The sequence below is a fragment of the Symphalangus syndactylus genome, chromosome 2 (genome assembly GCF_028878055.3).
Source record: "Symphalangus syndactylus isolate Jambi chromosome 2, NHGRI_mSymSyn1-v2.1_pri, whole genome shotgun sequence".
NCBI classification, from domain to species: domain Eukaryota; kingdom Metazoa; phylum Chordata; class Mammalia; order Primates; family Hylobatidae; genus Symphalangus; species Symphalangus syndactylus.
In genome coordinates this window covers 136,525,785-136,547,837 of record NC_072424.2, presented here as the reverse complement: position 1 = coordinate 136,547,837, position 22,053 = coordinate 136,525,785, and the positions used below count along the sequence as shown (strand labels likewise).

Here is a 22,053-nt window from a genome sequence, read left to right as displayed (position 1 = left end):
GTCGCCCAGGCTGGAGTGCAGTGACACCATCTCTGCTCACTGCAAGCTCCGCCTCCCAGGTTCATGCCATTCTCCCGCCTCAGCCTCCCGAGTAGCTGGGACTACAGGCACCCGCCACCTGCCTGGCTATTTTTGTATTGTTAGTAGAGACGGGGTTTCACTGTGTTAGCCAGGATGGTCTCGATCTCCTGACCTCGTGATCCACCTGTCTTGGCCTCCCAAAGGGCTGGGATTACAGGCGTGAGCCACCGAGCCCGGCCATTTTTGTGTTTTTAGTAGAGATGGGGTTTCACCATGTTGGCCAGGCTGGTCTCAAACTCCTGCCCTCAGGTGATCCACCCGCCTCGGCCTCCCAAAGTGCTGGGATTATAAGCATGAGCCACTGGGACCAGCCCTACTTCAACTAGTCTTACATCTAAAATGGTTCATAGTTACAAAGCAAAATACTTGTTTTTTTTCCACCAGCTCAGTTTATCTGATTTCGACGTCCTTCCAGGAAAAAACGACTGATCATTGTGATTGAATCCTAGGTAACTATCAAAGGAGTCAGAGAATCAAGATGAAGATAAAGGGTTTTTATCAAGCTGCTACCAACACTTCTTACAAAACACGAACAACTCTCCCTTGCTTAACCTCGGAGAGAAGGCAGGTGCCCCCCTCTCTGTCACATCCAGTGCTATATTCACAGCTACAAGCTCTGGTCAGGCACAGTGAATGAATGAATATCCTTCCCTCTGCAGGGGGACATCCTTAGAATTAAAGAGACAAGGTGGGATCCAAAATGGGTGTAGAAGTGTGCACTGAAATTGAGTAGGTGTCATGCCCTCTGTGTCGGGCAGGGCCACACACTGAGGGACCAAGCAGAAACTGTAAATGAGGGAAGGGGGCTGGGAAGGGAGACAACAGGGAGGGGTGGGAACTGTGCTTAACCAGAGGATACACGCCCATTTTAAAGCACTAAAATGATCAATATTAAATACCGCGCAGGTCAAAACAAACAAGGTCTGTGCCCTGTCTGTCATTTGTTAATGTCAAGTTTGTGACTCCTGGTCTGTTACATCAGATAACCAGTCAATGAAAGTAAGAAAAATTCTACTGCAGCTGGACAGAGCTGTACTTCTTTTTATTTTTTTATTTTTTTTTTGAGACGGAGTCTCGCTCTGTCGCCCAGGCTGGAGTGCAGTGGCGCAATCTCGGCTCACTGCAAGCTCCGCCTCCCGGGTTCACGCCATTCTCCTGCCTCAGCCTCTCCGAGTAGCTGGGACTACAGGCGCCCGCCACCACGCCCGGCTAATTTTTTGTATTTTTAGTAGAGACGGGGTTTCACCGTGGTCTCGATCTCCTGACCTCGTGATCCGCCCGCCTCAGCCTCCCAAAGTGCTGGGATTACAAGCGTGAGCCACCGCGCCCGGCCTCAGAGCTGTACTTCTTTAAGGCCTTGACGATAAAAATGGTTAGATGCTGTGCCCCGACCTGTCCTCTCCCTGCAGACCTAAGAAGGGGGATCCACCATGACAGAGGGGCAACGAGAAGGCCGAAAGCAGGAGCACACGCTCTCTGCGGGCAACCCCTCAACCTGGCTTTCTAAAGAGACAACCAAGAGCTTCCGATAAAATGCCACAGTCAGGGTACATGGAGTCCAGAAGACCAGGCCAGCAGCCTCTGTGACCGTGCATCACCGTGGAACCAGAGGGAACTTTCAGAAAGCAGTTAGCCTCCAAAAACATCTAAGACCCACCTCTGAGAAAAAGAAACAGCAAGATAGTAGGAAGAGCCAGGATGAAGAGACAGCGGGACTACCATAAGGGAATATTTCATAAACTAACAGAGCCAAAGCAGAATGAACTCTGTTTCATCAGCAGAAAAGAGCAGAACTGGCAGGCTAGAAAGTTGAATCTGTGAGGCTGACTTGGCAGAGACACTTTCCAGAACGTGAAAGAGAAAGAAAAAGACATTAAATGTTGAGGGAGAAGATTATCATTACTATTATTACTATTTTGAGACACAGTCTCGCTATGTTGCCTAGGCTGGAGTGCAGTGGTGTGATCTCAGCTCACTGCAACCTCCACCTCCCAGATTCCAGTGATTCTCCTGCCTCAGCCTCCAGAGTAGCTGGGGTTACAGGCATGTGCCACCACATCCAACTAATTTTTGTATTTTTAGTAGAGACAGAGTTTCACCATGTTGGCCAAGCTAGACTTGAATTCCTGACCTCAAGTGATCCACCCAGCTCGGCCTCCCAAAGTGCTGAGATAACAGGCGTGAACCACCACGCCTGGCCTGAGGAAGAAGATTATTAATACAAAGAGAAAAGGAAGCCAACTTATGCCTTCAAAGCTGTTCCCAGCGGGGCACGGTGGCTCAGACCTGTAATCCCAGCACTTTGGGAGGCCGAGGCAGGCGGATCATGAGGTCAGGAGATGGGGACCATCCTGGCTAACATGGTGAAACCCTGTCTCTACTAAAAATACAAAAAATTAGGGGGGCGTGGTGGCGGGCGCCTATAGTCCCAGCTACTTGGGAGCCTGAGACAGGAGAATGGCATGAACCCGGGAGGTGGAGCTGGCAGTGAGCTGAGATCGCCCCACTGCACTGTAGCCTGGGCAACAGAGCGAGACTGTCTCAAAAAAAAAAAAAACTGTTCCCAAAGAAGCTGTGTAAGTGGCATGAAAGCATCTTGAGAACAATCAGACTTGACTGAGGAAAGCATGACTGAGTTAAACCGAAATAGAGACCCAAGAGGGAGCAGCTCAAAAGAATGGCCCTTAATCCACAAAAGCCTCATTCCCAGACACATATTGGACACTGTTTTTAATAAGGATACAGAAAAAAATAATAACTGGGCACAGTGGCTCACACCTGTAATCCCAGCACTTCGAGAGGCCAAGGCAAGTGGGTCACTTGAAGCTAGGAGTTCAAGACCAGCCTGGACAACATAGCAAGACCTTGTCTTAAAACATATCTATATCAGCCAGATGTGGTGGTGCGTACTTGGAGTCCCAGCTACTTGGGAGGCTGAGGCAGGAATATCTCTTGAACCCACGCGTTTGAGGCTGCAGTGAGCTATGATCACGCCCTGTACTCTAGCCTGGGTGACACAGTGACACCCTGTCTCTAAAAAAACTAACTAGGCCAGGTGAAGTGGCTCACACCTGAAATTCCACCAGTTTGAGAGGCCGAGACGGGCAGATCACTTGAGGCCAGGAGTTTGAGACCAGCCTGGCCAACAAGGTGAAACCCCTATCTCTACAAAAAACTACAAAAAATTAGCTGGGCGTGGTAGCACACACCTGTAATCTCAGCTACTAAGGAAACTGAGGCAGGAGACTCACTTGAACCCAGGAGGCGGAGGTTGCAGTGAGCTGATATCGTGCCACTGCACTCCAGCCTGGGCGACAGAGTGAGACTCAGTCTCAAAAAAATTAAATTAAAAAAATTTAAAAAACAGCTAAATAAAAAGTTTTAAAAGAGAATAAGGCTGCAGTCTCTGCCAAAAAAAAGAAAAGAAAAAGCCAGTATGTTTCTTCTACATAAAAATCAGGTGATAAACAATGAAATAAAAATAAAACTAGCATCAGCTGTCTCCATAATGTTAAATTCCAAAAGGCAACATGGCTGCATTTACTGAGTAAACAGTGGCAACCCAGGACTTCAAACCCAGTGAAATCATTCCTCATGAAGGAAGACCACGGAAAGCAACTCTCAAATATGCAATGACGTGGAAAACACACCACTCGCGGTCCTCTCCTGGGGAAAAACTTCTTTTTTATTTTTTGAGACACAGTCTTGCTTTGTCGCCGAGGCTGGAGTGCAGTAGTGCAATCTCAGCTCACTGCAACCTCTGCCTCCCGGGTTCAAGCAATCCTCCTGCCTCAACCTCCCAAGTAGCTGGGATTACAGGTGCATGCCACCATGCCCGGCTAATTTTTTGTATTTTAGTAGAGACAGGGTTTCACCGTGTTGCCCAGGCTGGTCATGAACTCCTGAGCTTAGGCAATCTGCCCGCCTCAGCCTCCCAAAGTGCTGGGATTATAGGCATGAGGAAAAACTTCTTAAGGAGGCAATTCAATGGATTGAAAAATGAATCAAAATAAAGAACTTGCAAATTGGGAAATCATGGTCTCCAAAGACCAGCAATGAGCACTTGAATCAGTTATAAAATGCAAAGTTGGTTTAAAATATTGTTGTAAATATAATTAGAAAACACTGAAGGTAACAAAAATAATTATGGAAGGAGATGCTGTATAACATACAGATAATAATTATAAAAATAAAGAGATTTCAAAATGTTTGGCTAAATAATCTTTTTTTTTTTTTTTTTAGACTGAGTCTCGCTGTCAGCTCACTGCAACCTCCGCCTCCCAGGTTCCAGCGATTCTCCTGCCCTCAGCCTCCTCCAGAGTAGCTGGGATTACAGGCGTGTGCCATCATGACTGGCTAATTTTTTGTATTTTCAGTAGAGATGGGGTTTCATCATGTTGGCCAGGCTGGTCTTGAACTCCTGACCTCAAGTGATCCACCCACCTCAGCCTCCCAAAGTGATGGGATTACAGGCATAAGCCACTGAAAAAATTATCTATAAAACATTCTTGGTGTGAACCCTGGATGCTAAACTGTCTTGGCTACCATGCAAAATGCCAGCCCAGAAAAACTCTCTTGGGGCTCCCCTCCCTTACAGGGTGACAGGTTTCAGCTGAACTAAGTAAGGTGACAACAGAGAATATTAACAAAAGACAACGCACAGAAAGCTCACTGCTTCTCAAAAAGGTTTTAAAGGCAGGACTTTCCCTAACTAATCAAGTGCTGACTACAGAATACAGTTCAATTTCAACAAGAAGAATGACACACACACTATTGCCAAAGCATTCCCTTTAGTAAACACAAAAGAAACTTTTTTTTTTTTCCAAAAAGTACTCCATAGGCTGGGCGCGGTGGCTCACGCCTGTAATCCCAGCACTTCGGGAGGCCAAGGCAGGTGGATGACTAGGTCAGGAGATCAAGACCATCCTGGCTAACACAGTGAAACCCCGTCTCTAGTAAAAATACAAAAAAATTAGCCGGGCATGGTGGTGGGCACCTGTAGTCCCAGCTATTTGGGAGGCTGAGGCAGAAGAATGGTGTGAACCCAGGAGGCGGAGCTTGCAGTGAGCTGAGATCATGCCACTTTACTCTAGCCTGGGCGACAGAGCGCGACAGTCTCAAAAAAAAAAAAAAAAAAAAAAAAAAAAAAGGCCAGGCGCTGTGGCTCACGCTTGTAATCCTAGCACTTTGGGAGGCCGAGGCGAGTGGATCCCGAGGTCAGGAGATCGAGACCACGGTGAAACCCCGTCTCTACTAAAAATACAAAAAATTAGCCGGGTGTGGTGGCGGGCGCCTGTAGTCCCAGCTACTCGGAGAGGCTGAGGCAGGAGAATGGCGTGAACCCGGGAAGCGGAGCTTGCAGTGAGCCAAGATTGCGCCACTGCACTCCAGCCTGGGTGACAGAGCGAGACTCCGTCTCAAAAAAAAAAAAAAAAAAAGAAAGTACTCTGTAAATTTTTTTTTTTTTTTTTTTTTTGAGATTGAGTCTGTCACCTAGCTTGGAGGGCAGTGGCGTGATCTCCGCTCACTGCAACCTCCGCCTCCCAGTTCAAGCGATTCTTGTGCCTCAGGCTCCCGAGTAGCTGGGATCACAGGTGCCCGCCACCATGCCCAGACTAATTTTTGTATTTTCAGTAGAGACGGGGTTTCACCATGTTGGCCAGGCTGGTCTTGAACTCTTGACCTCAAGTGATCCAACCGCCTCGGCCTCCCAAAGTGCTGGGATTACAGGCATGAGCCACTGCGCCTGGCCGGCAATGTTAAAAGTAGAATTTAGAAGGAAAAAAAGTAATAAGGTTTTGAAACAGGAAAGAGTCAGTAGACAAATGTCATCTTAACCTTGGCACCAGCTAAAATCTTTCCTTGCCAACTCTCTTGTATCACAATTGGCATTCGATTTCTTTTCAATCTTCTATAGAGTTAGTAGAGTTAGACCTTTTACTCACTTGAAGAGTAGATATATTTTCAAGAGTGAAAGTGAATTATCCCACTCTCATACACTAGTTATTTGCCTTTGTGAATATAAAATGATTCAATATTTTATCAAAACATGGGATTATAAAAATACTGGGAATACCAGTCTGAAATTTAAAAGATTTTATAAACTCTGGGAAGTTTACTTTAGGCAGAAACATAATTAGAATAGAATTTCCTTTGAAATGTCACTTGATTTTCAATAAAAATTATTTCATACAATGCAGAAAATGCAACGCATCATCCTGTAATAATATCTTTACGTCTAAGTCCTTATCTGAAATGCTGAATGACAACAACAACAACAACAAAACCTTTTTAAGTTGTTTCAGAGACAAGATCTCGCTATGTTGGCCAGGCTGGCCTCAAACTCCTGGGCTTATGTGATCCTCCCGCTTGGGCATTCCATGAGTAACTGGGACCACAGGCATGCACACCACATCCATGACCTCGTGGATGGCCACATCCAGCTCACCTCCCTTTTGATAAATTCCAAGATCTTATTTTAACCACTTCTGCTCTGCAGCAATAACTCAAGACTCAACCTGAGAACTAAGAACATAATAATAAAATGCCAAGGTCTGGATCAATTTTTCAACCAAACACACTTAAGCTGCTCTTTGTTGGCATCAGGTGTGGTACAAGAGACAAATTTGAGCAATTCAGGAAAGTATCCTGAAATCAACAGTATCACCTGCTGCAATTTGAAACCTTCTAATGAAGCTCTGTTGCACCTTTATTATTGTTAAAATATTCGCAACTTACAGAATTCTCTGTACAAACCAGTTTGGTTCTAAAGCACCTGACAAATGTTCCTAACGAAACAGGCAGTGTGTTCACAGATATCTGAAGCTGAAGAATAATCGATTTGTTGTGGTCACAGCAATTACAAAGCATGAAAAGAAGATCACAATTTGAAGGAAACTAGTCTGAACAAGAGTAATTCCTCAGCAATCTTAAGGAAGAAGACCAGGTTTCTTTTAGATGTGGAATTTGTTATGACATAGTATATTAGTTTCAATAGAAAAAAATTAATGCAAACATAAATCATCAAGCTTAATCTAATTTTTTTAATGAAGCTAAAACAAACATATACAAAGCATGGTCTCCTCCTTGATATTTCAACTTAATTGTTACCATCTGCCATTTCACTGCAGAAATTGTCAATAAAATCCACGGGAAGAAACATCAGTGGAAAACAAGGACGTTTCTGCTTTTAACTTGTTTGTTTCTCCTCCCAAGTCACCCTCGTCTGATTGGCCCCTGCACTACTGAAAACAACTTTCCTCTGTTCTTCTAAGTCCTTTCCAGTGTGCCTTTGATTACTGGGCTCTTTCTGTTCCTTCTCTTTTACTCTCTTTGGTTCTCGGATGCCCCGTGACTCGGTTCAGCATGCCAAGCGACCTGTCTGGCCAGTTTTCAAAATCACTTTTCACCTTTCTCTTTTATCCCCTGTAACCAAGGTCCGTCCTCCCCTTTTCCTGTCTCTCCCATTCTCCATCACTATTGCCACCGGCGTCCTCCCTCGGTGCCTCTCATTCACTGCAACAACTCTCAGGTCGCTCTTTTACCTTTACCTTCCGCTCTCCTGATCTTGCCCTGCAAAACCACGCAGACTTTCGGCATGGTGTTCGCTTGGCAAAGAGCACATGCTCAGGCTCCAACTCCTACTGTCTTGGAGGCAAGCTCTTCTGAGTGGCTTTTAAGACTGCCGGCCGGGCGCAGTGGCTCACGCCTGTAATCCCAGCCCTTTGGGAAGCCCAGGCAGGCGGATCACCTGAGGTCAGGAATTCGAGACCAGCCTGGCCAACGTGGTGAAACCCCATCTCTACTAAAAATATAAAAATTAGCCAGGCGTGGCAGCAGGTGCCTGCAATCCCAGCTACTTGGGAGGCTGAGGCAGGAGAATCGCTTGAACCTGGAGGCAGAGGTTGCAGTAAGCCGAGATCACACCATTGCACTCCAGCCTGGATGACAAGAGCGAAACTCTGTCTCAAAATAAAAAAAAAATAAATAAATAAAAGACGCTGCCCTCCCAGGACAAGGCTCCCAGCAGGCAGGAGAGGACTGGAGATTCAGAGGGAGGCCTGGGGGCCCGGGGGACCTGGGTTGCCATCTTCACTCTGTTCTTACTGATATGACCATGGACAAACTATCTTGTGTCTCTAATCCTCCACTTTCTCAACTGTAAAATGAGGATGAAAGTAGTAGCTACCCCACACGATTGTTTTACGCTTTTAATAGAACATTAAAGGACTATTCCAACCATGGATGTTCTGGAAGTCGTCTTGAGCCACTCAGCCTGCCTCATCTCTCCCTCTCTGAGCTCCCAGGGCCCTTAGTAACTTGGCAGCCTTCTAAGAGTAAACTTTCCCTGAAGACAGAAACCTTATCTTAAATGTCTTCTGGAGGCCGGGCGTGGTGGCTCACGCTTGTAATCCCAGCACTTTGGGAGGCCGAGGCGGGCAGATCACGAGGTCAGGAGATTGAGACCACAGTGAAACCCCTTCCCTATTAAAAATACAAAAAATTAGCCGGGCGTGGTGGCGGGCGCCTGTAGTCCCAGCTACTGGGAGAGGCTGAGGCAGGAGAATGGCATGAACCCGGGAGGCGGAGCTTGCAGTGAGCCCAGATTGCGCCACTGCACTCCAGCCTGGGAGACAGAGCGAGACTCTGTCTCAAAAAAATAAAAAAAATAATAAAAATAAAAAAAATGTCTTCTGGAACCTCTCAACACAAGGTCAGGGCCAATACCTGCCACAGGCCTCTTGTTCTGCAGCAACCTGTGAGTTCGTTGGTTGGTTTTGGTCATTGCTACCCTAGCACTTCCCCTTTCTTGATTTTAAAAACCAATTTTCCTCATCTTGTTCCTGTCACAGATCCACCTTTTCTTGAGGAATGAGCCTGAAGCAAAGGAAGAAGCAGGGGAGACAATGATCGGGGTCAAAAACCTTTTCTAGGTCCCCAGATGTGCGACAGTTATGAATGTCAAAGATTCTGAAGTTTTACAAAGTCTCATCTTTGTTTTGGTCCTAAAAGAAGGAGGACAACAGCCCAGACTGGATAAAGTTGGAGAGGACAGAGGGCTGTGGGGACAGGAAGCAAGGCGAAGGGAAAGAAAATGCATGTCACCACAAACGACTTGGCGCTCTCCCCTCCCGACTTCTGTTAATGCACTCATAGTAATGCAATGACCTTAAGTATTTTGAAAACCATCCTCATTTCAAAATAAGGAAGCTGGGGTTTAGAAGTCGTATTTCATGTACTTAGAGGATAAAGTTACAGTGCCTGAGACACAATGCTCACTAGGGCAGAGATTTCAACACTGTCAGCTTCCTGGGAGATTGCCTCAGACCTTGTCCTCTTGTTTTGATTTTTTGTTTACAGTTCATTGTTAGAAGAAGAAAAAGTGCTGAGAAATGTAACACCCTGCCCAGCAATGTTTATTATTAGACTTCAAATATATATGGTTGATTGAAATGGGGAAGATGATCCTGAGACCTTTCTAGAGATGATTTGGAATTGCTCTCTATGCCACCAGGGCAGCTCACAGTAATTATTTTTTGCTCTCAAGCAAGGAAAAGCCTGAAGGACAATGGCTTCAGCAAACCGAAGAAACATGAGAAGGTGAATTCTGCCACTGTCCGTGCGACTTGGCACACTGTGAGCAAAATGGATGGGAGCAAAGAAAGCAGGTTGAACCACTTCACCTCTCTGGCTAGATGACTGAAATACAGTAAGCCTTGCAAAGGGACAAGACACTTAAGTAGATGAATGCCAGGGCATGCGTTAAACACAGCCCTCCCGATTTAGGGGGAAGAAACCCCAGCCACGATGCCCACACTGTGTAAGTGCCTCCCACAGTCTGTGTCCCTGGGCCACTCACACATCCATGGCAATATTTAGAAGTTGTTTTCAAATCTCAGGGTCTCTGATGACTCCCATTCACACCAGCCTAGCACTCCTTCCCTTCTCCGAAGTTCTGTGATGTCCTTGTGCACCGTCTCCCCCAGCAGACGGAGTCACCCCTCTAGTGTTTTCACGGAGCTCATGGCCAGTTCACTCTTGCTTTGAACAATGGGAGTCTAAGCCAAGTCGGTTCTTTATCGTTTTCAGAATGGGAAGTGCAAAAACACCAATTCCATGTTAAAACTGGTCTGCTGGGCACGGTGGCTCACGCCTGTAATCCCAGCACTTTGGGAGGCCGAGGTGGGCGGATCACAAGGTCAGGAGATCGAGACCATCCTGGCTAACACAGTGAAACCCTGTCTCTACTAAAAATACAAAAAATTAGGGGGGCATGGTGGCGGGCGCCTATAGTCCCAGCTACTCGGGAGGCTGAGGCAGGAGAATGGCGTGAACCCAGGAGGCGGAGCTTGCAGTGAGCCGAGATCACGCCACTGCACTCCAGCCTGGGTGACAGCGAGACTCCGTCTCAAAAAAAAAAAAAAACTGGTCTTAAAACTCCCTAACACCAATTGATTACTATAAATGTAGATTCAGTCTCACTAATGGGAAGCATGTCCATTTCTTTACCTGAGTATCGAAGACAGGTCACCTTCAAAAAGGCAGTAAAGCCTCAGATGATTACTCCAATATTCCCTAGATTATAATTTACTCCACTGGTACTGAGGGAGATAAATTAAGTGCTAAGAAAATGACAGCACTTAGTTAAGAGATCCAAATGAATCTGAACTCCTGGGTTAGCCCATCCTTAGACTTAACAAACTTTTGTTGTTTTAACAGATTCTCACTCTGTTGCCCAGGCTGGAGTGCAGTGGTGCAATCACAGCTCCCGGGTTCAAGTGATCCTCTCATCTCAGCCTCCCAAGTAGCTGGGACTACAGGCATGCACCACCACACTTGGCTAATTTTTGTATTTTTTGTAGAGACAGGGTCTCACTACGTTGCCCAGGCTGGACTCAAACTCCTGGGCTCCAGCAATCCACCCACCTTGGCCTCCCAAAGTGCTAGGATTACGGTCATGAGCCACCACACTTGGCCCAAACTTCCGTAAATGAAAAAAATGTTGCTATATAATAAAATTTATTTTTGGATGAAGATAACTTCCAAGGCTAGGAAGGTAGCTCCCTATCAGGCACTCGGTACACATTTACTGGCTGAAGGTGAGAAGTGAGTGCTCTTTTTATGAGCGGTTTGTAAAGAGGCCTCCTCCGAGACCTGAATCAGTGGGAGGGATCCAACCACCGGCCATGCTCACCTGTCCTCGAAGCACACCGTGCACTTCCAGGCATGGGTCCCCCTCAGGAACACTCGGCACTGGGCGCACACGCGGTGGCTGCAGCCCCGGCACACAGCGCCCCGGTGCAGCAGGAGCCCCAGCACCTGCTGGCAGCGCGCACAGCACTTCTCTTTATACTCCCGGTCCGTGTTCTTCGCTCCTTTCCACCGGAGATGCTGCAGGTGCGTTTTCAGTTTCCTGCAGCCCACAGAGTTAAAGAAGATACTATTAGATGCAACACCAGACCCCAGGCTACAAGGCAAGAGCCCAGGCAGTACCCTCCATGGCAAGGGAAGGGGCTTTGGCATTCGACATCCCTGGGCTCCAACATGGCTGTGTGAACTGGGCTGTCACTCAACATCTCAGAGTTGAGGCTCAAGGGTTTCCTCAACTGTGAAACAGGTGATACAACCTTACCTCCTGGTAGGACTGTGAGGACTAAATGGCAAAGTATAAATAACATGCCTGGTGCAGAGAAGCTCCCTGCTAGGTCCATCCCTTCCTGCCCAAAGGCTGTTATGATAGTAAGCAAGAATAGTGAAAGGGGAGGAAAAGACACCGAAAAGAGCATCCATTCTAATCTGCAAGGCATGGAACAATCTAGAAATACACAGCATACATCCCTGCTATTGGTATAAGTTACCCAATAAAATCCACTGATGCTATGCTTTTGCTACATTTTTTTTTTAAATGAGTGGTCAGCCCACTCCCTAGACAAATAGCCATAGTGCAAAGAGATACTGTATTGGACCAAAAAGGTGTCATTTACTAGCACGGTCTTTTATGAATGTCTGTGATACCTACTTGGAGAAGAGATGAGCCAATCCCAAGAAACAAGATGACATCAGAAATGCACTTTAAAATTCAACTTTCAGGATCTACCCCAGAATTAGTACCCTTTGAAACACAACTTCGTCACCATTATGTCTGTCACTTTGTTAATATTCAAAGTGATATCTCTAAATCACTGAAAGATCTTTCATCATCAAATAAAATTTCACTTTTCTCACTGTATTATAGTTTTTGTTTTCGTTTTTTTTGTTGTTGTTGTTGGTTTGAGACAGTCTTGCTCTATTGCCCAGGCTGGAGTGCAGTGGCGTGATCTCGGCTCACTGCAAACTCCACCTCCCAGGTTCAAGGGATTCTCCTGTCTCAACCTCCTGAGTAGCTGGGATTACAGGCACCTGCCACCGCCCGACTAATTTTTGTATTTTTATTAGAGACAGGGTTTCACTATGTTGGCCAGGCTGGTCTCAAACTCCTGACCTCAGGTGATCCGCCTGCTTCAGCCTCCTAAAGTGCTGGGATGAGAGGCGTGAGCCACCACGCCTAGACTGTATTATAGTTTTCAACAGAAGAAAGTTTACAAGTGCACTTAGCTTTGAAATAACAGGGAGGATGAAGAATACTATACCAGAAAATTCTCCTCACTCCTCAAGCATTTGGTTGTTCCAAAGTTTTGTTTTCTAATGTGTTCTGCCATTAGAAACCAAACCCTCACTTCCTCCATAGACATTAATAAACAAGCGCCAACCTGTTTAAAGATGGATCTTGACAGCTAAGGCAGAACACTGCTCTGATAGAGTTCAGCACACTTTTCCAAATGCTGACCCGCATCGAACAGCCCGTGCAGCTTAGAGACAGACAGGGAAGAGTTCCCTGTTGGCAAAGCGGTCAGGAAACAGGCTAAGCAGGTTCATATTTCATGCTCCCCCTTCCTCAAAGCCAGCTGGGAAGCAAAAGCGAGCAAAGAAAAAAGGGCTGGATTCCATCAGATTGGCTGCTTGTGAGCCACTTTCTTTGCTTCTCTTTACACCTCCGGGCACCGTCAAAAATGAGGTAGGAAAACCCTTAACCCGAGGTCTTTCCTTAAAGAAGGGGTAAACTGGAAGCCTGAAAATGTCCCTTGAAGGATTCCCACAAAGTCGGCAAACAGACAAGCAGATGGCAGACAGCAAACTTACCGCCCAAAGGCACCGTTTTAAATGAGTAACAAGAGCGGCCTCCCTCCTCCTGGGCTTCCTCTATGTTTAGTTACATAAGAAGGATCATCTCCACCAACAGACCTTCGTTAGGACCCTTCTCAGGCCCGAAGCCCAGCAGCAGGTGGGTAGTGATTTGTAAGCAAGCAGCATCAGCGACCGAGTGGCAGGCCCCAAGCAGAGGAAGCTAAACACCCGAAGTGACCCCACGGGAAGAGCAGCCTACCGTATCCTCTCCTCCTCTGTGTTTTGAACCGCCTGGTCTCGGTACAGGACCTGGAGAATGGCCTCGCGTTCTAACTCCTTGAGAGCACTCAGATCTACTTCTTGGGCCATTTCTTCTCGGTTTTCGTTGACCCAGGTTGGAAGAGCTTCACTCCACGCACCAAGCGCTCGCGCCCTGCAGATGAGCAGCGGACGCCAGCTGAAGCCAGCCTTGTTTAAAGAGCTCCCTCTCCTATTTCATTGGCAACTGTTTTGCTTGGGGTTCTTTTTTCCTTTTTAACTGTGTCATACTCCTTAGAAGAAGAAAGCCTCAAGAAGTTCTGCGTGTGTCGGAGTTACAGCTCAGAGAGCCTCGTGCCACCCGGGGGTGTTTTCACCAGGTTCTGCTGTAGCTGCTGACGTTCACCTAAGACAAAAGCATATCTTTTTTCTGAGGTTTCACCAGAGATTGTTATAAATTATCCACAGCTGCAAGCAGATAATTTCTGCAAAGCAGAAGTAATTTTCAAGCCAAGGAAATCTACAAATAGCAATAAAAAGAGTATCAGTGACTCATAGAAGCTAACCTTCCACTTAAGATATTTCCAGGTCAGCAGGAACCATCGTTAAAAGCTCAGCCCGTTCAATAGCTGTAGAAAAGAAAAAAAATGGCATCTTTTTTTGGCTTAAGTATCTCTGCAGCATTACTTCCAAAAAGACAAAATATTCTACACAAACCCTTGCATTTTCTGCTCGTGGTGATAATGTAAAATTTTAAATTTTCTTAAACAACACTTCTCATATTTCTAAAAAACTTCCAAACTTGAATTTTCCTAATATGGATTTCATAACTTCAGTGGTCAGAGGACGTAAAAGTCTGTGTTTAATGTACATTATCCTAATTGAAGATACATTGGAAAAATGACATTCCCAACTGCTGGCTATTATTTTTACAATTAACTTCAACACTCCAAAAATTTTTAATCAGTTAAGGAGGTATGAAGCAGCACAACCACAAGCTCAGCCTATCAATTATTTACGGTCTTGAGTAAGTTTCATGAGCTGCCTTATGCATTAGCGGTTGTTTTTGTTTAATGACAGTTGAAAGGTTCTGCCTACATCCTTTTATCCAGAAAATGCAGAAGATCAAATCAATATACTTCCTATAGTACCATTTTTGTTATTAAATCTATGTGAATCCCTTAGTGATAAGACGTCCTTTCAATGCTTTAAAAGCTAAACTTCCTTTGCTGGGCTTCAAAAAAAATCCGCATTATATTAATTTATGATCCATGACAAATTAGTGAATGAGAGGCTAATAGAGCTCTAAGGTAGCACTTCCTTTAAGTAAAGGTTCTTAACCTTTTTCTTAATCTTTGGTAGTCTGGTGAAGCCTATGTATTTAAATGCATAAAATAAAGTATGCTGTGTTACACAGGAAATTGATTATACTGAAATATTTAAAAATTATAATATAGTAATATATGTGTTCCTTGATGCATGAAATATTAACATCTAGCAGTGATCTAAGGACTCCCAGAATTTCAAAGTAGCGATGAATAGAAACAATGTTTTGAGATAGCTACAACATATCATGTGGTATGAAAATATCTGTGATTTCTGTTGGTGACAGTCACAAGTTCTGCTGATTCTACTGTGGTTTCTTGCCTATATCCATATTTTAAGAAAATGCTAAATTTGAGTTAAAGGTTAATAAAAATAAAGATTTAATATTTTCTCCATTCAAGTTCATGGGCCTATAGGCCAAGGATTGCTCGGTTCAGGTTTCAATATTTGTCAGTTTCCCTATTGTAAAATGAAATGAAAATATATTGTTCATCCCAACTGCAGAGGTTGCATGAGGAACAGAAAACCCAGAGCTCTGAAAATGGATGTTCTCAGCTTCTAGTCTCTGATAAAGCACCCACAAGACCTGCTCTCCAAAGGCCTCCTCTCTAGATGAAGGGAAAATCACAAAGCAACAAGGACTTTAGGCTCTTACCTGGCTGGGCTGGTACCTGACTATGCCAGCAGGGGCAAAGCCTCTTCCCTCCTTAGATCCAGGTTCCAGATGAACAGGCAGAACTGGCAGACCTCAGTGCCCCAAGGCTCTGAGTCTCTGGAAAAGAGGAAAGTAATAGAAAACAGTGTGTGACCAAGTGCCAAGTGGCAGGTGCAAATTAGCCATCAAGTCACCAACTGCATGAGCCCATTCTTCTCAACTTGCCCCTCAGTTCTTCAAGCTGTCTTCTTATTTCCACTCTACTAATCATACTACTGGGTCCAGAGCTATCTGGTTTGTCTAATTCTTGAGTTTTCATTTAGTTATTCTGAGACAAGACCTCATTCTGTCACCCGGCTGGAGTGCAGTGGCACGATCATGGCTCATTGCAGCCTTGGCCTCCCAGGCTCAAGCAATCCTCTAGCCTCAGCCTCCCGAGTAGCTGGGACTACAGGTGCGGGCTACCATGCCTAGCTAATGTTTTAATTTTGTAGAGATGGGTTTCACCATGTTGCGTAGGCTGGTCTGGGCTCAAGCAGTCCTCCTGCCTCAGCCTCCCAAAGTGCTAGGTTTACAGGCCTAAGCCACTGCACCTGGCTTTCGAGTGTTTTTAGTGAAGAGTTTTTGCACCTGGCTGCAAACACGTGCTCTGTGCACTGTGCTTTCTTTTCATGTGGCTGTTTGTGCTCCACTCTCTGGCTCTGGTCTCCAGCACTCCAGGTAAGCAGGACCACATAGCTGCAGTACTGGCTCGTAATGACACCACTCGGTGAATCTGGTGGGGGAATCTGAAATACTCAACCGCTAGATCATACAGGTGGCTAGGTCTTAACGCATTTCAGAAATACAGGGTTCAATGATCATTACAAAGCACTACACTTTCCCAAACCCACACCTATGGGCCCCAGGTGCAAGTCTGGGAAACGCCCTTTCGATGGCTAAGCGGGAGCTCACGCTCCCCCTAGTGGCCATTCACTCCACATTACAGAAAAATGAAATTCAGTTCATTTCCTGGATCCATTCATCTGGTCATTCGGTAAATATTTATTGAACACCCCAGGCGCTGTTCTAGGTTTTTTGTTGTTGTTGTTGTTGTTGTTGTTGTTTTTGAGACGAAGTATTGCTCTGTTGCCCAGGCTGGAGTGCAGTGGTGCAATCTCGGCTCACTGCAACCTCCGCCTCCTGGGTTCAAGCAATTCTCCTGCCTCAGCCTCCCGAGTAGCTGAGATTACAGGTGCCCGCCACCAGGCCCGGCTAATTTTTGTATTTTTAGTAGAGACGGGGTTTCACCATGTTGGTCAGGCTGGTCTCGAACTCCTGACCTCGGGCCCTCGGCATCCCAAAGTGTTGGGATTATAGGCATGAGCCACCACGCCCAGCCTGTTCAAGGTTCTTAAGGTTCATGACTTGACTGACTGGTCATTTATACCCTATTCTATATCTAACAAAAATATGATGCAGCTTACAATAAAAGCATATAGAAGATAGCTAAAATAAAGTCAGAGAGACATTAGCAGCCAGTGAAAAAGGACTGATAATTCTACTAAGAACAGGAAGTAAAACAGTGACCACTTGAGCCTTAAAGGTATTTCTGACCTTCCTGGTAGCCAAGGCAAAGCAAAACAAAATGAAATGAAAACTCAAGATGCTGTCTATAGCTTTAAAACACTGAAAGAAATACAGAAACACATCCTCAAAATGCAAACGACTAAGACAATTGCCCAGGTGCAGTGGCTCACGCTTGTAATCCCAGCACTTTGGGAGGCCGAGGTGGGCGGATCAGCTGAGGTCAGGAGTTGGAGACCAGCCTGACCAACATGGTGAAACCCTGTCTCTACTAAAAATACAAAATTAGCCAGGCTTGGTGGGACATGCCTGTAATCTCAGCTACTCGGGAGGCTGAGGCAGGGGAATCACTTGAACCCGGGAGGCAGGGGTTGCAGTGAGCCGAGATCGCGCCATTGCACTCCAGCCTGGGCAACAAGAGTGAAACTCCGTCTCAAGAAGGAAAAAAAAAAGACTAAGACAGTCAACTCCCTAGACAGACAACTCCTTCTGGCTTGGCAGAAGATGTGCAAAACTCTACTTTCTGTATCACTATATTGATCTCAAATTAAGGCCAAGGATATAACACTACATTGTAATTCACTGAAAGTATTTCAAATACAGACCACGGCAGGAAACCTTCTGGTGTTCCCAGTTGCCTGGGACTGAGCTTAGAGAACTCGAGGTATGTGTATTCCACATCCAGCCCATCATTGTTACTCTTCACTTTTAGAGACTTTGATCCTAGTTTCTCTAAACTTTGATTCTAGCTTCTATAAACCATGTCACTCAAGCACTTGGTTAGCACTTAGAGCAACAATCAACCAACCCTATGGTTTAGTATCTACTATGAGTAAAGCCTTCTATTGATACAATTGAGACATACTCTCTTTTTCTGAGATGGAATTTCGCTCGTCACCCAAGCTGGAGTGCAATGGCACGATCTCTGCTCACTGCAACCTCCACCTCCCAGGTTCAAGTGATTCTCCTGCCTCAGCCTCCCAAGTAGTTGCGACCACAGGCGTGCGCCTCCATGCCTGGCTATTTTTTTTTGTATTTTTAGTACAGACAGGGTTTCACCATGTTGGCCAGGCTGGTCTCAAACTCCTGACTTCAGGTGATCCACCCACCTCAATCTCCCAAAGTGCTGGGATTACAGGCGTGAGCTACCGCGCCCGGCCAACGTACTCTTCTGTTTAACTTTGGAAGGTCCACTCCAAAGAAGGGGTGACTTTTTGCAATGATACAAGAAGTATAGCATAGAGCATCATCCTATGGTAGCATCAAGATTGACCAGAAAGCTAGGAAGGTCATTTCTCTTCAGTTTCCAGTGTTCCACTAGTGTCCCCACTGGCTTGATGGCGTTGGACATTCGATTGAACATGTTTGAACCATGGTTGCTTCATTTCACCAGGACTCGCTCCAGCTTTTCAATGAGTGCAGTACCATACCCCCATCTTTAGGAATGTTTGGAGTATATTTGATTGTCACAGTGACAAATAACTGTCTTGCATTTTCATATAAATCATACAAGTCATTTAGGCAAAAAAAAAAATTTAATTATCTAACAACAGAATTTAACTCATATTTAAAAGTATATTTTGCAGGGTTTTGATATACTCCAAATGTTCTAGAAATGCAACTAGTGGGCCGGGCATGGTGGCTCACGCCTGTTATCCCAGCACTTTGGGAGGCCAAGGCAGGCGGATCACGAGGTCAGGAGATGGAGACCATCCTGGCAAACACGATGAAACTCCGTCTCCACTAAAAATACAAAAAATTAGCCGGATGTGGTGGCGGGCGCCTGTAGTCCCACCTACTCGGGAGGCTGAGGCAGGAGAATGGCATGAACTCAGGAGGCAGAGCTTGCAGTGAGCTGAGATAATGCCACTGCACTCCAGCCTGGGCAACAGCGCGAGACTCCATCTCAAAAAATAATAATAATTAAAAAAAAAAGAAATGCAACTAGTGTGTAAATGGAAGGAAGACTGTACTTTGTTTCATTTCAAACTTTATCAAGAATTTTTTATTGTTTCAGAAAGACATCATGGACGGCAACATTGCTTATAGTACTGGAATCACTATGCCGTGTATTGATGGCCCGCGTTTGCAGACAATGTCCTCAATATGATTTGATGTATGCAAACATCTGACTATTTCACCTTGTCTTCTCATGCAGTTTACATATACAAGTACATATTATCATTCACTATCCCTTTACTTCTTTTTTATTGAGACAGAGTCATAGTCTATTTTTCCAAGACAAAGTATGCCTAGGTGACAATTTACTCATTTTAAAATTATCTTTCAGGTTTTTTGTTTTGTTTTTTCATAAAGTTTTTCCTAGCCATTAACAGTTTCTCTTTTTTTTTCTTTTCTTTTTTTTTGAGCCAGAGTCTCGCTCTGCCACCCAGGCTGGAGTACAGTGGCGCAATCTCGGCTCACTACAACCTCTACCTCCCCGGTTCCAGCGATTCTTCTGACTCAGCCTCCTGAGTAGCTAAGATTACAGGCACGCACACCACACACGGCTAATTTTTGTATTTTTAGTAGAGACAGGGTTTCACCATGTTGGTCAGACTAGTCTTGAACTCTTGACCTCAGTTGATTTGCCCGCCTCGGCCTCCCAAAGTACTGGGATTACAGGCATGAGCCACCGTGCCCGGCCACTACTAAGGGTTTTTAAGGTGGCAGATGGAGTTAATTAGTAAGCTGAATGAGCCTATAGTAAGTACCAGGAAGGTCAGAGATAACTTCCAAACACCTCTCAGCATTAGCAAGAAAAAGTGTACCTTTACAGATTTAAATTCTGGTCACTTACACTAGCAAGACATGAAAAACCACATGGAGTTACTTTACATAGTCTTAAAAAATGGATAAAACAAACATAATTCTCTCTTGAATGCTTTTGGTTTTGTGCCGTTTTGAAGTAGAACATGAGGTAGTCAAGGAATTCTGTGAAATCTATTAAAATTCGTCTGCACATTTCTCCACACTGTCCCACCATCACCACACAACACCAGGTTTGTGCTTCAGGCCCTTCTACGACGACAGAGTAAGGGAGTAAGGTGGATGATTTTTTTTTTTTTTTGAGACAGAGTCTCGCTCTGTTGCCCAGGCTGGAGTGCAGTGGCACGATCTCCACTCACTGCAAGCTCCACCTCCCGGGTTTACGCCATTCTCCTGCCTCAGCCTCCCGAGTAGCTGGGACTACAGGCGCCCGCCACCATGCCCGGCTAATTTTTTGTACTTTTAGTAGAGACAGGGTTTCACCGTGTTAGCCAGGATGATCTCGATCTCCTGACTTCATGATCTGCCCGCCTCAGCCTCCAGAAGTGCTGGGATTACAGGTGTGAGCCATCACACCCGGCCAAGGATGACATTTTTGACACTCACAAAGCAGGTAACAGGAATAGTTGTCACAGGGGTCCTGAACTGGCTGCACCCACCCGCTTGCAGGCAAATGACCACATGCAACCACCCAGAGCAGCAGTGATGTTGCCGAATGGACCACAAGGAAGAAGAAGACTGACAGGTGACAGGAAAGGACAGGACACCTGCCCGGCTGAGACGCCACCACCGGGCCTGGGAGAAGAGGGGAGTTGTGTGAGGATTGGAAAGGAGAAGAAGGCATCTCTAGAGTGAGAGACGGCAGATGTGACAATACTGAGGTGGGAATGTGTCACTCTTCCACTCTCCAGTGAAGTCACACTGGTTCTCCCTTCCCGTAAACACATTCTAAAGCACAGGCATCCCAGTCCTGACCTTCCGATCCAGTTCTCCTGACTCCTCCATCCTTAGTTCCCACAGAATGCTCGCCACTCCCATACTGACCTCATTCAAGACCATTCCCTGACCACATGCGCTCTGCATTTCCACGCATCGGCCCCACTCTTCCTTCTGCCCAACGAGGCAAGAGATGGGGACAGTCAGGAGACCAGGGCTGGGGGCTGGCTGTGTGGGTGAGTAGCTACCTCTGCCACCTACTTGCTGTTAAGCTGATGATGGGCAAGTTACTTAAGCCCTCTGGGGCTTCATGTTCTCATCTATGAAGTAGACAGGTGCAGCACCCACTTCGTGGAGGTGCTGTGACAATGAAACCTGCTGACGCATGTGCAGACCTCTAGAGCACAGTGCTGAGCTCATAAGTACACTCAGCAAATGCCGGCTGACGGTCGTGATACTAACAGTAAGAACAGCCTCACTCTTACTGTTAGCCCTCCAAGGGCCAGATCAACGCTACCCAGTTCAGAAACTTTCTCCTCATTTACAATAAAGGTCCATTGCTCCTTCAAATTTAACTGCTTTCTAATTTGTGTATCTCGATGGTGACGCTGATTTCATTCTGTCTTGAGTGTTCCCCTTCTAGGGACAACATCAGATTTCAGCGATTTCCCCATCACCCAGCCAGGAGGCACTTGATGTTTGGCTTGAATTGAGAAACCTGAAGAATATTTCGACATGGAGATTTACTCCAATGTCAAACTTCCTTCCTAGGGCAGGAAGCCCACATTCAAGTACAGCAGGAAGTAAGGACGGGCAGGGGGCAAGTGAGTCCTCACTGCAGAAAGCCTCAGTCTTCAGAAATCCAAAAAGCATAGAAAAATCTGAGTCATTTTGGAATTTAACAGGAATCTTTGAAATTGTACGTTAATCATCTCATGCAGGAATTCACAATCTCATAGCTTGAATATTGAAATCTCCTAGATCCATTTTCCCAGGATGACATTTATTTGGTCACTCTGTCATTTGCTCAACAAGATCTTAAATGCTCTTTATGATGTCCCAAGCACTGAGTCAGGCACCGTCCTCACCTGCTCGGAGCTTAGATCCAGTCTCCTAACTCCCTTGCTACATTTTTGTAATGGTGCCTGTCTTTGTTTTACAGCACTCCATCGATCAGCCTGATTTTATCTGGCAATTAAAAATGAATAAATCCCACACCACAGCACCACCTGGAAGGAAACATTCTCCTACAGCCACTTGGAGAAGCCCCCCGACACTCAGCCATCTGTCTCTGTGTC

At 45.7% G+C, this 22,053-nt stretch overlaps 1 protein-coding gene across 25 annotated transcripts in view; it reads right to left on the bottom strand.

The window, feature by feature from the left end:
• The window catches only part of SYTL3 (synaptotagmin like 3), a 121,567-nt gene that overhangs the window by 89,770 nt on the left and 9,744 nt on the right, over positions 1 to 22,053 (bottom strand). For 6 of the 25 annotated variants that reach the window (XM_063632792.1, XM_063632811.1, XM_063632785.1 and 3 more), the window contains 3 exons: positions 15,485 to 15,601; positions 13,505 to 13,678; positions 11,276 to 11,494 (listed from right to left, as the gene is read on the bottom strand). In XM_063632792.1, the coding sequence (XP_063488862.1) occupies positions 11,276 to 11,494; positions 13,505 to 13,614 (329 nt within the window). In that variant the 5' untranslated portion in view covers positions 13,615 to 13,678; positions 15,485 to 15,601. Of the gene's footprint in view, positions 1 to 11,275; positions 11,495 to 13,260; positions 13,446 to 13,504; positions 14,133 to 15,484; positions 15,602 to 22,053 lie in introns of those variants that run through there. The other 19 variants (XM_063632783.1, XM_063632788.1, XM_055268378.2 and 16 more) reach the window with 6 other exon arrangements.